The 14,938-nt window shown below is 41.8% G+C and overlaps 1 protein-coding gene across 1 annotated transcript in view; it reads left to right on the plus strand.

The window, feature by feature from the left end:
* LOC122558100 (receptor-type tyrosine-protein phosphatase eta-like) overlaps window positions 1-14,938 on the plus strand; it is a 125,563-nt gene that overhangs the window by 33,458 nt on the left and 77,167 nt on the right. The window contains exons 7-8 of the mRNA XM_043706419.1: window positions 2,466-2,732; window positions 6,253-6,528. Coding sequence (XP_043562354.1) covers window positions 2,466-2,732; window positions 6,253-6,528 — 543 coding nt within the window. The remainder of the gene's footprint in view (window positions 1-2,465; window positions 2,733-6,252; window positions 6,529-14,938) is intronic.

Genomic DNA, 14,938 nt, shown 5'->3' on the forward strand with positions numbered 1-14,938 from the left:
AGGAGTTCCTAAGAATTGGAGACATTCCCAATCAGACATGTGATGGAAATAAATTGGAGCCACCTCCCATCCCTGCCCAGAGGTCTGGCGCCATAGCCTAATGTAAAAGTGTTTCAAAGTGAAAATATTTCTACAGCAACTTCGACTCCTTGGTCAATAGGGGGAGCAAGTGTAAGCTTGACTGTCTTAGCTGGATGGCTGATGTGGCTCAGATTGGTTCCAACAGTGTGGGATGAAATGTGGGTTGAGAGTGTGGCGCTTAGCAGGTCAGGCAGCATCTAGGGAGCAGGAGAATCGACATTTCAGGCATAAGCCCTTCAGGGATGAAGCATGGGATTAAATGCCATTCTGGCTTACTAACTTGCACCACCGCACGCATCAATATCTATTAGATTTCTAACCTACCTTGACTACTAGCCTTACAGTGCCTTGATTGCAAAAGTCTCTCGCTTATTTTCAAATTCATGACTTTGTCAATCTTGTAACTTCCTCCAGTGCTGAAATTTTCTAGGATCTCTGATGACTCTATGAATTGTTGACTCTATGACTTTACACAGAGCGTGGATCATTTGTGGAATGAACTACAAGTATGACTGTATGACTAATTCTAATCTTGTGGGTATTCCTGCTTTACATTATTCCATATGACAGAGTGTAACATGGGATTCATAACAAGGTAGATGAATTAATTACACCAGTGCAGAGAAATTGGTTCAGTCTGATAGACATTTGAATGTGGTTACAAAGTCACCAATGCTGAGCATGAAATATTCCAGGATGTTTGACTGTTAGAAGAGACAAGAAAGTGAAAAAGACAATGCAATAAGTCAGATAATACAGGATAAGTAGAAATAGAGACAGAGAATCTGAATTCAAAATGTCAAATAAGAAACAACAGGAAAAAAGTAGTTTGAGTAGTTTACAAGTTCTTGATAGTGTTGATCCAGTCATAATTGAAGGAATTGGGAGAGTATATGATGAAAATAATGCAGTAATCCTGGGGAACCTCAAATTTCATGCAAGCTGAGCAAATCAAATTGACCAAGTTTCAATTTTTGTTTGGTGATACCTTTGTCAGGCCCTGGGAGCATCTTGCTTTGTAAAAGCACTATAATAATTACAAGTTGTTATTCTTGTTTTTGACATTGTTACTGTTATCCATTGTAGATTTTATTGACCATTGGGGAAAAATATATTCCTTGAAGATGCCATCAGGTTCCATCTTGGTGTAGTACAATTTAAAATTAATGAAGTTTCATAATCAAACTGGAGAAATCCCTGCAGTGAAAGCTCTAGATAGACTATTGTCAACAAAAGAAACAGTCATGTTTTCCATTACTTTATGTCCATCTGTTCTCTTCACTATAATCAATTGCCTGTTGTCATCCACTACCATCCCATTCTCCTACTTTCCTATTGTTTTTTTCTCCCACTTCATGCTTCCATAAAATTTAGCGGACAAATTTTAGACCAAGACACTGAATGTTGCGTATGAATTGCTGATGAAAGCTCTGTTTTCATTAAATTATTTGCCAAAAGCAATATGTTGTATACTTTATCCCAAAAGCCTTTATTGCAAAGTAGCATCTGAACTCCAGTGGTACTAGAAATGTTGAATCATAAAGTTTTGATTTTAACTTGTGTAAATATTGGCATGCAAACTCATCAAAAAGGCGACATGAAATCCCAACATTCATCATTTTAGCATTTGTTTCAATGTTGTCAGAAGAAATTTCAAAAAAATATGTAGTGCATTTGTTTTCTGATATTTTCACATTTCCACTCCAACACCGAAACTGATAGATTGTATTCACAGCATCACACAGGTAATTTTGAATACACAATATGGATTTCTTGATAATGCAGATGCTAGGGCTGTTAGTAGAAACCTTATAGAAACCCCTAAAAACACAATGTCAGTGGTCATTTTAATTGCCAAAAATGTTTTCAAAAATCTCAAATCCTGTCAGAGGTGTGTCGCAAGGTACAGGCAGTGAGATCTCTATCAGGGGCCAGTTCAATGAATAATAGTTTTTGAGGCTGTATGCCTCCATTTGGACAAGTTTTTAAGAAGATAATTTTAACCCACAGAGGCCTGAGATCCTAGTAGATATCTTTCAAAACCTCCTGTATCTATCAGGTAACAACACTGTGAACCAGGAGAAGTGTTCCTTCTGATTCCGCAAGTTTCCCTGTTTAAATAACCAATGGAAATCCCGATTTCATCGCCCACTCTAACTCTCATGACAACTTCAATCTCTTCATGGGGCTCCAAGAAAATGTGAGAAATCTTCTCTTCTCTTCTCTTCCTACATGTTGTATGCACACTTTCCCAAAACGAAGACAACTTGCATGTAGTGTAGAAAAACGTTTGCGAAGTAATTCAGAGGCACAATAATCAGGAACCTGGAAATGTTAGTGACAGTGAGAGTGACTGTTTTGCATCTTTTATTACCCCTACGCAGTTCCCAGTATTCCTGGAAATATCACTGTGACCAACTTCAACACTAATTCTATCTCACTAAACTGGGGCGCGCCTGCAGATATGGAAGACGGACATTATACTTTCAACGTCACCTACAGAGATGATTCCAATACTGAGTCAATAACAGCAAGTACAAACTCCACCACAATTTCAAATCTTAGTTCTGGAACTAATTATAGCATTTCTGTGGCGACCATTGGACCTGGTGATTTGCAGAGTGGATTTGTGAAAACGACTCAATACACAAGTAAGTGTAATTACCAAAGCAGTTTTGTTCTGAGAAGTGAATTGGGTGGTACAGTCACTCAGGTTCGCAATGCTGCCTCATAGCACCAGGAATCCAGCTTCCATTCCAACCCTGAGTGACTGTGTGGAGTTGGCATTGATTTCCCAGTGTCTGCATTGGTTTCCTCCTAGTGCTCCAGGTTCCTCCCACAGTTCAAAGATGTACAAGTAATGTGGATTGGCTGTGCTAAATTGCCAATAGTGTCCAGGGATGTGCAGGGTAGGTGGATCAGCCATGGCAAATGTAAGGTTATGGGGCTAAGGATATGGACTGGGGCTGGGTAGGATGCTCTTCAGAGTGGAATTGCAGATTTGTTTGGCCAAATAGATCCCTTTCCACACTGTAGGGATTCTGTGATTTCATTCTGAGTTGTTTCCCATTTTGTCCTAAATTCTTCCTAACTCCCAGGAATCGAATGTGTTATTTAAAAGTTTGCTGCCAGCATAAAGCTAGGTGGGTCTGTGAGGGGTAAGTAAAGAGGCTTCAAGGCAATTTAGACAAGTTGGGTGAGTGGGCAATTGCATGGCAGACACATTCATAGGTGGCACGGTGGCTTAGTGGTTAGCACTGCTGCTGCACAGCACCAGGGACCTAGGTTCAATTCCAGTCTTGGGCGACTGTCTCTGTGCAGTTGCGCATTCATTCCGTGTCTGCCTGAGTTTCCTCCAGGTTCCTCCCACAGTCCTAGGATGTGTTGGATAGGTGGATTGGTCATGCTAAATTTCTCGTAGTGTGCAGGGATATCCCATGGGAATACAGGATTACAGGGATAGGATTGAGGGATAAGTCTGGGTCAGATGCTATTTGGAGGGTTGGTGTGGACCTAATGGGCTGAATGGCCTGCTTCCACATTGTAGGGATTTTACGATTCACTGTAATGTTGGAAAAATATGAAGTTGTTCACTTCGGTAGGAAAAACAGAACGGCTGAGTGATATTTAAATGGTGATAGATTGAGAAAAGTTGATGTACAAAGGAGCCAGAGTGCCTTGTATACTGGTCATTGACCAAGCAGGCAGTTTGAAAGGCAAATAGTATGTGGCCTTGTTGCAAGACAGTTAGAGCTCAGGAGGAAGGAAGGAAGTCTTACTACAGCTGTATGGGGCCTTGGCGAGTCTATACCTCTGGTATTGTGTGCAGTTTTAGACTCCTTACCAAAGAAAACCTATACATGCCAGTGACAGAGTGCAGCATAAGACTGATTCCTGGGCTGAGTTTTGTTGTATGAGGGGAGATTGGGAAGAATGAGAGGGAATCTCATTGAAATGTGCAAGTTTCTGACACAACTAAACAGGATGTGGACCTGATGTTCTGGACCCCCAGTATTTGCTCTGTTTATCAAGTCATTTATTGTCACACTCATCTCTACTGCTTGTTCATGTTCCCTGCTGAGATGTGAAACCTTCCAAGACCTCTGATCTGGTTTCTATTATGCCTGAAGTGTAACACTGTACTGGCCAAAGGCACTAACTGATCAGGACTAATGATCCCTTTCATGTTTATTGACCACCTGGTGATTAGTCTACCTTCCTAAAGTGACAGCTCCCATTCCCAGGGCTTTCCCAGGTTTAACTTTTAACTTTCAGTAAAAGTAAGTTGTTACAACTTTAATGCATTCAATAATTTACATTGAATATATCTAATAATCTGGCTTTCCCCAGGAGCTCAGTTATTGTGTTGGTAATTTTGGATGCTCAATGCAACTTTAAGAAAAATGTCTGCAGTTTAAGTTCTTTGTAAGATGACTGCTTATTGAACATCCTATAAACTATCTAACCTATTACACTCAGCAAAAATCTAAACCACACATTTCTCTTCAGAGTCTCTTAGACAACTACTGATGTTGCTTACTATTTATCTGTTGATTTGTATGTATTTATAGATCTAGCTAATTCTTTACTATACATCATCAAGGATCAAATTCCCTAATGATCTCACTGAAACACTTGTCCTCCCTCCTCACTGTAGCCTGCCTGACCAATCCCAACCCCATACGCCTTGGTCTGAGAGCAGCATCCAATGTGTTTAGTCTCAGCTAGGTACACTGCTGGCAGTGGTCAGCTCTCCCATTAGCACTTCTGGGACTGAAGACCTGCTAGCCCTCTAATTAGGCTGCTCTTGACGGTGTCCCTTTGGAAACACCTATCACTAGGCAATTAATATCCTGATTGCCACAGAATTCAGATGGAGCACCTCGAAACTGCCAAGGTAGGGTGTAATAGCCAGGTGACAAGGTGTGAACTGCTCACCTCTTTTTAGCCCCATCAGCCAGTCGCAACAAATATTTTAAATTTTTCTAAGCATATAGCTATGTCACACTTCAAGTAAGATGTCGTAGCAGCCAAAATTAATGAACCAATTACTAGGATTTATTATGTGTAAGAGGATTTTTATTACTTATTAACCTCAAGGAAAGATAATCAAATGTAACATCAAACATGCACATAAACACAGCTATAAAGTTTAAAAAGGGGGAGAATGTCTAGCACAATAAGATGAAGAATATGCTATATATAAAATTCTTAGAGTCTTCAAGTTTGATTAATTGTACCTGAGACCATTGTCGTTTGTATCCTAAATAGTAGGATGTTTATAGAAACCTTCAGCTCATGATGAATGGGTATGCTGTGTTTCTATTTCTGTCACCATTGGTGGCTTTTAAGGTGTTCAGAAGGAAATGAAGGGAGTGAGTAATGAGTCCATGTTCTTACACTTTTCTGAAATATTGTTCAGTTATGCATTCTCATATCTGGTATCATTGCTTCATTCAAACTGGATAATCTGCAGCCCACTTTAATCCTAGTATGTGAAACTTTCAGAAAGACAAAATCAAAAATAAGAGATGAAAGATTTTTTCACCTAATTGAATTTCCATGTCTTTTGATAAGATGTTAGTTTCAGCTCAGACTGTCTTTTGCTTTCATGAGCTTGCATCAACCTGGTTACGTGTCCACTTTGGCCATCTTTTTACCTTTCCTAAAACCATTTTAGGCGATTAAAGTTTCTAGTATTAATGATGGCCATAGTTCATGACTTGGGATTGCACTATACAGTTAACCTGTTATTGGGCCCAGTACTGCACTGTCAAAGTTCAGCACAAAGAAGGTGGGAAACCATACCTTTAATGAACAGCTGGCAGCATTCATTCACTGCTGACTTCAGTATCCGTGCTAATAGCAATTTTTGAGAATATTTGTAGCGCAGGCTGGTGATAAGTCTGTAAGTTAGCTCGCTGAGCTTGAAGGTTTGTTTTCAGACGTTTGGTCACCATACTAGGTAGCATCATCAGTGAGAGTCTCTGGTGAAGCACTGTTGGTATGTCTGCCTTTGTATTTATAGGTCTTGGTTTCTTAAGGTGGGTGATGTCACTTTGTGCACCATTGCTTATGTTTGACGTTATCCCCAATAACTGGTTTATTTGAATAATTATTTTCTATAGCTTACTGATCAATTAACAAAATGAAAATGCATTTTTTTAACAGAGCCAAACCCAGTGAGGAACGTACAGATTGTCAGTGTTACCACGAGCTCCATAACTTTGAATTGGTCCCAACCACTAGAATATAGAAATGAGTATTCATATAAGGTTGAGACCAAGAGAATTGAAGCATCTTCCAGTGACAGTAGAAGTGAAATTGTAAGAGATGAAAATGCTACTGTGGATAGTTTGATCCCTGGAACTAATTATTCGTTCACCATTATCACCCTGGTAGCTGATAACATATCAGCTGATCCTGTGATGGTATCGAGCTACACAAGTAAGTGCTACAGTGTTTTGTGCCTCATAATAGTACATTGGGTATAAAATCTTCCTTTTCATAATTTTTCCTCCTGCCTCCTGATAGGGTATCTCTCACTGGGTCCAAAGATCTGGACAGCCTCCCAGTACACTGTCCAAGTAACCATTTGTCATTTGTGTGTCTGGTCAGTGAGTGTGGGGGAATGATACAGCTAAGTCCAACATGCTGTCAACTTGGAATCTACTCCAACTGCATATTCCAGCTGGAGTAATCCAGTAACAAGCACGTAACCAGAATGGAATTTTCCTCGAAATAAGATTCAGTGGCCTTGTTGTTATCACAGATAAACGCAGCACAAATCCTGAATCACATATGAGGTTTCTTGGTGGTGGACAGCCATACCTTAAGATGTTTTTAGCCACTGTTTAGTTATCTTTGTACATGGCGATGTCTTGTGAAATATTTTGTTTTACTTCTAATTTTGAAAAGTTTGTGCTCATCATGATGAGGAATATCAGTACAGGTAAAGTGAAGGTTTTACAGTTTTTCATTCAATGTTGTTGTTGAGGATTTCTAGATCAGGAATGAAAACATGAGAAATAGGATGGGGAGTAGGCCACACATCTCATCAAGCGTGCCCTGCCATTCTGTAAGATCATGGCTGAGCTGCCCCAGGCCTCAACTCCTCTTTCATTCTAGTTCCTTACAGCTTTCAACTCCCTGACATTTCAAAAATCCATCTATGTCCTCTTTAAATATTTCCAGTAACCTAGCTCTGTGGGATGGAGAATTCCAGGCAACCACTACCTTATGAAAGAAGAATTCCTTTGCATCTCTGTTTTAAATGACTGTTCTCTTATTATGTTCCCACTTTGGAAATATCTTTTTAGCATCTACCCTGTAAAGCCCCCTCACTGTCTTATATCCGTCGACAAGAGCAAGCCTCATTATCCTAAACCTTAATGTATAAAACCTAATCTGTTTAATACTACTTCATAAATCAAGCCTTGCACCCCAGGGTTGAGCCCGGTGATTCACTTAAACAGGCTCCGTAGCCAGTATTTCCTTTCTGAAACAGGGGGACTAAAAGCATGTACACTGCCTTAGATGCAGCTTCACCAACATTCTCGACTGTTGTAACAAGACTTCCCTGCTTCCAAACTCTAACTCGCTAACAATAAAGGTTAAAAATCAATTTGCCTCCTCAATTACTTTCTACACCTGCATCCTACCATTTTATGTTTAATGTACAAGAATACCTTAATTCCTCTCTGAAGTACTTTTTTGGAGTTTCTCTTCATTTCAATAATCCTCTGTATGTTGATTCTTCCTACCAAAGTGCATTGCTTAATACTTTCCTAAGTTAAACTTTGCTGTGTTTTTGACCACTCTCTCAACCTTATCTAAATGACCTTGCAAATTCCTCAAGTACCCATCACAGTGTGCCCTATTACCTATTTTTTGTATCAGATACATTACAGTCTGCCCTGTCCCCCAAGTAATTTAATGCAGATAGTAAATAGAACAAAGAACAGTTCAGCACAGCAAGGCCCTTGATGTTGTACTGACCTTTTATCCTACTCCAAGATCAAACCAACCTACATACCATGCATTTTGTTATCATCCATGTACCTATTCAAGAGTCACTTAAATGTCCCAAATGTATCTGACATGCTGTCCTCACAAACAACGCGGTCCCTCTCAGTAATGAATACTGAAGCAAAGTATTCTTTAAGAACTTTCCCTACCTCCTCCAAGTCCAGGCACAGGTTCCTTCCACTATCTCTGATCAGCCCTACCCTCACTCTGGCCATCCTCTTGTTTCTCACATCAGTGTAGAACGCCTTCGGATTTTCCTTAATCCTACCCGCCAAGGCTTTTTCATGCCCTCTTCTAGCTCTCTGAAGTCCATTCTTCAGTTCCTTCCTGGCTACTTTGTAACCCTCCAGAACCCTGTCTGATCCTTGCTCCCTCAACTTTAAGCTTCCTTCTTCCTCTTGACTAGATATTTCACACATCTTGTCATCCAAGGTTCCTTCACCCTACCATCCCTTTCTGGACTCAATGGGACAAACCTATCCAGCACTCGCAGCAAGTGCTCCCTAAACCACCTTCACATTTCTGTCATGCATTTTCCTCAGAATATCTGCTCCCAATGTATGCTCCTTGGTTCCTGACTAATAGCATTGTAATTCCTCCTCCCCCAGTTAAATATGTTATCATACTGCCAGCTTCTATCCCTCTCCATGTCTGTGGTAAAGGTCAGGGCGTTGTGATCACTCACCAAGAGATCTGACACCTGACCTGGTTTGTGACAAGCACCAATGCCCCTCTTGTCGACCTACTGACATATTGAGTCAAGAATCCTTCCTTGGACACACCTGACAAAATCTGCTCCATCCAAGCTATTTGCACTAAGGAGGCTCCAATCAATATTAGGGAAGTTGAAGTCACCCATGGCAACAAGCCTGTTACTTCTGCACCTTTCCAAAATCTGCCTCACAATCTTGTCCTCTGTGTCTCTGTTGCTATTGGGTTGGTGGAGGTGGGAGTGGGGGGGGGGATGTGGATGTGGATAGCAGCTGCGCTCCCAATAAGATGACTGCTCCTTTGCTGTTTCTGACTTCCACTCATAATGATTCAATAGACAAACCGTCCTCAATGACCTGCCTCTCTGCAGCCGTGATATTATCGCTGATTAGCAGTGCCACTCCCCCACCTCTCTTACCTCCATTCCTATTTGTTTTGAAGCATCTAAACCCCGGCACATCTAACAATCATTCCTGCCCCTGCCATATCCAATTCTCAGTAATGGGCACAACATTGTAGCTCCAAGTACTGATCCATGCTCTAAGGTCATCACCCTCCTTGCTGACATTTCTTGTGTTAAAATAGACATACGTCAACCCAGCACATTGACTGCAACTTTGTCCTATCAACTGTTATTCTTCCTCACAGACTCTCTGATCGCTATATCTGCCTGTTCACCAGCTTCCCCATCTTCTGATCCATAGCTCCGGTTCCCATCCCCCTGCCAAACTAGCTTAAAACCCTCCCGAAGAGCTCTAGCGAACCTCCCGCTCAGGGTACTGGTACCCCTCCAGTTCAGGTGCAACCCTTCCACCTCATACAGGACCCACCTTCCCCAGAAGATATCCCACTGATCCACATATCTGAAGCCTTCCCTCCTACACCAGATTTGCAGCCATGTGTTCAGCTTCACTCGCTTTCTGTTCCTAGCCTAACTAGCACGTAGCACCTGTACCATTCCTGAGATTACGACTCTGCTCATCCTGCCTTTCAGTTTCCAACCTAACTCCATTTATTCACTTTTCAGATTCTCATCCCTTTTTGTAGCTATGTCATTGGTACTGACGTATGCCACAACTTCTAACTACTCCCCCTCCCCCTTAAGAATCCTCTAGACTTGACAGCCTGAGACATCCTGACCCTGGCACTCTGATACTATCCATGAGTCTTGTTCATGACCACAGAATCTCCTGTCTTTTCCTCTAACCATTGAATCGCCTATCGCTTTCGCTCTCCTGTTCTCCTTCCTTCTCTTCTGAGCCACAGAGCCAGGCTCAGTGCCAGAGACCTGGCGGTTGTAGCTCTCCCCTGGTCGGTCCCAATCCCCAACAGTATCTAAAGCGGTATACAAAAGTGAGTCCCTAGGATTGATCCTTGAGGAAGCTTGATTAATTTTTTTTAGATTAGATTCCCTACAGTATGGAAACAGGCCCTTCGGCCCAACAAGCCCACACTGACTCTCTGAAGAAGCAACACACCCAGACCCATTCCCCTGACTAACACTATGGACAATTTAGCATGGCCACTTCACCTAACCTGCACATCTTTGGACTGTGGGAGGAAACCGGAGCACCCGGAGGAAACCCACGCAGACACGGGGAGAATGTGCAAACTCCACAAAGACAGTTGCCCGAGGCGGGAATTGAATCCGGGTCCATGGCGCTGTGAGGCAGCAGTGCTAACCGCTGAGCCACTGTGTCACCCACTTAATCTTGATTCTGGCACGTGTGTGTTAACAAATCTTCAATCCGTGGTAATATTATCCTCAACACCAGGAGCTCAATCTTGTGCAATAAAGTTTCCTGCTTTCAATCTTCTCTCCTTTTTATACAGAGATGTCATTATAGCTGAAATATACTCCATAAAGGCTAGTATCGTCTCACCAAATCACCCTTTATTTACAAGTGGAGAATCCTTCACACTGATCCAGCTCACTCACGGCCAGCTCTGAGTGAACAGGACGTCTGACACACTTGTTCTTAACTGTCAGCCAAGGTTCCTTGATTGTGGTTGTTAGTGTAGCCCAATCAGGGAACTCCTATTCTATGAAGTCTAACTGGTTGATGTTACAATCACTACTTAGGTTTTGCAATCCATTTGGAATCCAGTGAGTTTTGGAATATTTTACCCAATGCTTCCAATATTTCTGCAGCCTTTTCCTTTCAAACTCTTGGATGCAGGTCGTCAGGTTCTGGCAACCGGTCTGTCTTTAGTTGCCATTAATTTGTCAAATACTTGTGTCCCTTGTGATAAAAATTGTTACAAGATTGTCCCTCCCACTATCACACTGCTAATCTGTTATTTTTAGGATGTTTATTGTGTCCTGCACAGTGAAAACTGATGCAAAATATTGGTCTCAATTATCTGCCATTTTCCTGTTCTCTGTTATCAATTTCCTAGTCTTCCAGTGGTCCCATTTTCATTGTAGTTACTCTCTTTTTATATACCCATAGAAGCATTGCTTTTTTTAAAAAATGTCTTGCTAATTTACTTTCATAATCAGTTTTCTCACTTTTTATTAGCTTTTTAGTCATCTGCAACTGGTTCTTTTAAAAAAAAAAATTCTCAAATCCAGGTAGGACTGATAAATTAAATTGCATTTACTTCAATGGAAGGGGCCTAACAGGGAAGGCAAATGAACTCAGGGCATGGTTAGGAACATGGGACTGGGATATCATAGCAATTATAGAAACATGGCTCAGGGATGGGCAGGACTGGCAGCTTAATGTTCCAGGATACAAATGCTACAGGAAGGATAGAAAGGGAGGCAAGAGAGGAGGGGGAGTGGCATTTTTAATAAGGGACAGCATTACAGCTATGCTGAGGAAGGATATTCCCCGAAATACATCCAGGGAAGGAACTAAGAAATAAGAAAAGAATTGTAAGGAGATTTGTAAGGAGATCTCAGTTATCTGTAAAAATAATAGGGTGGTTATGGTAGGGGATTTAAACTTTCAAGCATAGACTGGGACTGCCATAGTGTTAAGGGTTTAGATGGAGAGGAATTTGTTAAGTGTGCACAAGAAAACTTTCTGATTCAATATGTGGATGTACCGACTAGAGAAGATGCAAAACTTGACCTACTCTTGGGGAATAAGGCAGGATAGATGCCTGAGGTGTCAGTGGGGGAGTACTTGGGGGGCCAGCAACCATACTTCAAATAATTTTTAAATTGTGATGGAAAAAGATAGATCAAAAGTTGAAGTTCTAAATTGGAGAAAGGCCCATTTTGACGGTATTAGGCAAGAACTTTCAAAAGATGATTGAGGGCAGATTTTCGCAGATAAAGGGGCAACTGGAAAATGGGAAGCCTTCAGAAATGAGATAACGAGAGTCCAGGGACAGTATATTCTTGTTAGGGTGAAAGGAAATGCTGGTAGGGATAGAGAATGCTGGATGACAAAAGAAATTTGTCTGAGGAGAGCCAGGAGGGGGCATGAGAAAGGCTTGGCAGAACGGATTAGGGAGAACACAAAGGCATTTGACATTTATGTGAGGAATAAGAGAATGGTCAAAGAAAGAGTAGGGCTGATCAGGGATAGCATAGGGAATTTGTGTGTGGAGTCTGAGGAGGTAGGGGAAGCCCTAAATGAGTTTTTTGCTTCTGTCTTTATGAAAGAAACAAACTTTGTAGTGAATGAAACCTTTGAAGAGCAGGTGTGCATGCTGAAATGGATAGAGATAGAGGAAGCTGATGTCCTGAAAATTTTGTCAAACATTAAGATTGACAAATCGCCAGGCCCGGACCAGATTTGTCCTCGGCTGTTGTAAGGAGAGGTGAGTGAATTTACAGACCAGTAAGTCTCAAGTCTGGATTCTGCAAGGTGTTAGAAAGGATTCTGAGAGAGAGGATTTATGCCCATCTGGAAGAGCATGGCTTGATTATGGTTTATGGTCATGCCTCACAAACCTTATCGAGTTCTTTAAGGATGTGATTAGAAAAGTTGATGAGGATCGATCTGTGGATGTGGTGTATATGGACTTTAGCAAGGCATTTTGATAAAGTTCCCCATGGTAGGCTTATTCAGAAGGTCAGGAGGAATGGGATTCAGGGGAACATAGCTGTCTGGATACAGAATTGGCTGGCCAACAGAAGACAGCGAGTGGTAGTAGAAGGAAAATATTCTGCCTGGAAGTCTGTGGTGAGTGGTGTTCCACAGGGCTCTGTCCTTGGGCCTCTATTGTTTGTAATTTTTATTAATCACTTGGATGAGGGGATTGAAGGATGGGTCAGCAAGTTTGCAGAGGACACAAAGGTTTGAGGTGTCGTTGACAGTATAGAGGGCTGTTGTAGGCTGCAGCGATACATTGACAGGATGCAGAGATGGGCTGAGAGGTGGCAGATGGAGTTCAACCTGCATAAATGTGAGGTGATGCATTTTGGAAGGTCGAATTTGAAAGCTGAGTACAGGATTAAGGATAGGATTCTTGGCAGTGTGGAGGAACAGAGGGATCTTGGTGTGCAGGTACATAAATCCCTTAAAATGGCCACCCAAGTGGACAGGGTTATTAAGAAAGCATATGGTGTTTTGGCTTTCATTAACAGGGGGATTGAGTTTAAGAGTCGTGAGATCTTGTTACAGCTCTATAAAACTTCGGTTAGACCGCACTTGAAATACTGCGTCCAGTTCTGGTCGCCCTATTATAAGAAAGATGTGGATGCTTTGGAGAAGATTCAGAGGAGGTTTACCAGGATGCTGCCTGGACTGGAGGGCTTATCTTATGAGGAGAGGTTGACTGAGCTCAGACTTTTTTCATTGGAGAAAAGGGCGAGAAGAGGGGACCTAATTGAGGTATACAAGATAATGAGAGGCATAGATAGAGTCGATAGCCAGAGACTATTTTCCAGGGCAGAAATGACTAACATGAGGGGTCATAGTTTTAAGCTGGTTGGAGGAAAGTATAGAGGGGATGTCGGAGGCGGGTTCTTTACACAGAGAGTTGTGAGAACATGGAATGCGTCGCCAGCAGCAGTTGTGGAGACAGGGTCATTGGGGACATTTAAGAGACTCCTGGACATGCATATGGTCACAGAAATTTGAGGGTGCATACATGAGGATCAGTGGTCAGCACAACATCGTGGGCTGAAGGGCCTGTTCTGTGCTGTACTGTTCTATGTTCTAAATTGAGGGTTTGGTTAATATAAAGAAGGAAGTATATGTCAAATATAGACAAGATAGATCGTGTGATTTCCTTAGAGTATAAAGGCAGAACGAGGATACTTAAGAGGGAAGTCAGGAGGGCAAAAGGGGGACATGAGATAGTTTGGCAAAAGAATTAAAGAGAATCCAAAGGAGTTTTAAAAATACATTAAGGACAAAAAGGTAACTAGGGAAAGAATAGGGCCCCTCAAAGATCAGCAAGACAGCATTTGTGTGAAGATGCGGGAGATACTAAGCGAATATTTTGCATCAGTGCTTACTGTGGAAAAGGACATGTAAGGTATAGAATGAAGGGAAATAGATGGTGATATCTGAAAAATGCCCATATTACAGAGGAGCAAGTATTGAATGTCTTGAAATGCAAAAAATTGGATTAATTCCAGGATCTGATCAGGTGTACCATAGAACTCTGGAAAGCTATGGAAGTGATTGTTGGGCCTCTTGCTGAGGTATTTGTATCATTGATAGTTACAGGTGAGGTGCCGGAAGACTGGAGGTTGGCAAATGTGCTGCCACTGTTTAAGGGAAATGGTAAGAACAAACCAGGGAACTATAGACCAGTGAGCAGTATGTCAGTGGTGGGCAAGTTGTTAGAGGGAATCCTGAGGGACAGGATGTATATGGATTTAGAAGGGGAAGGACTGATGAGGCAGAAACAATATGGCTTTGTGCGTGAGAAATCATGGCTCACAAACTTGATTGAGTTTTTTGAAGAGTAACAAAGAGGCTTGATGAGAGCAGAGCACTGTACATAATCTATATGGCTTCAGTAAGGCTTTCGACAAGGTTCCCCAAGAGAGACTGGTTAGTAAGGTTAGATCTCATGGAAGACATGGAGAACTAGCCATTTGGTACAGAACTGGCTCGAAGGTAGAATACAGAGGGTGGTGGTGGAGGGTTATTTTGCAGACTGGAGGCCTGTGACCAGTGGAGTGCCACAAGGTTTGGTGTTGGGT

The sequence above is a fragment of the Chiloscyllium plagiosum genome, chromosome 16, assembly GCF_004010195.1.
Source record: "Chiloscyllium plagiosum isolate BGI_BamShark_2017 chromosome 16, ASM401019v2, whole genome shotgun sequence".
NCBI classification, from domain to species: Eukaryota; Metazoa; Chordata; class Chondrichthyes; order Orectolobiformes; family Hemiscylliidae; genus Chiloscyllium; species Chiloscyllium plagiosum.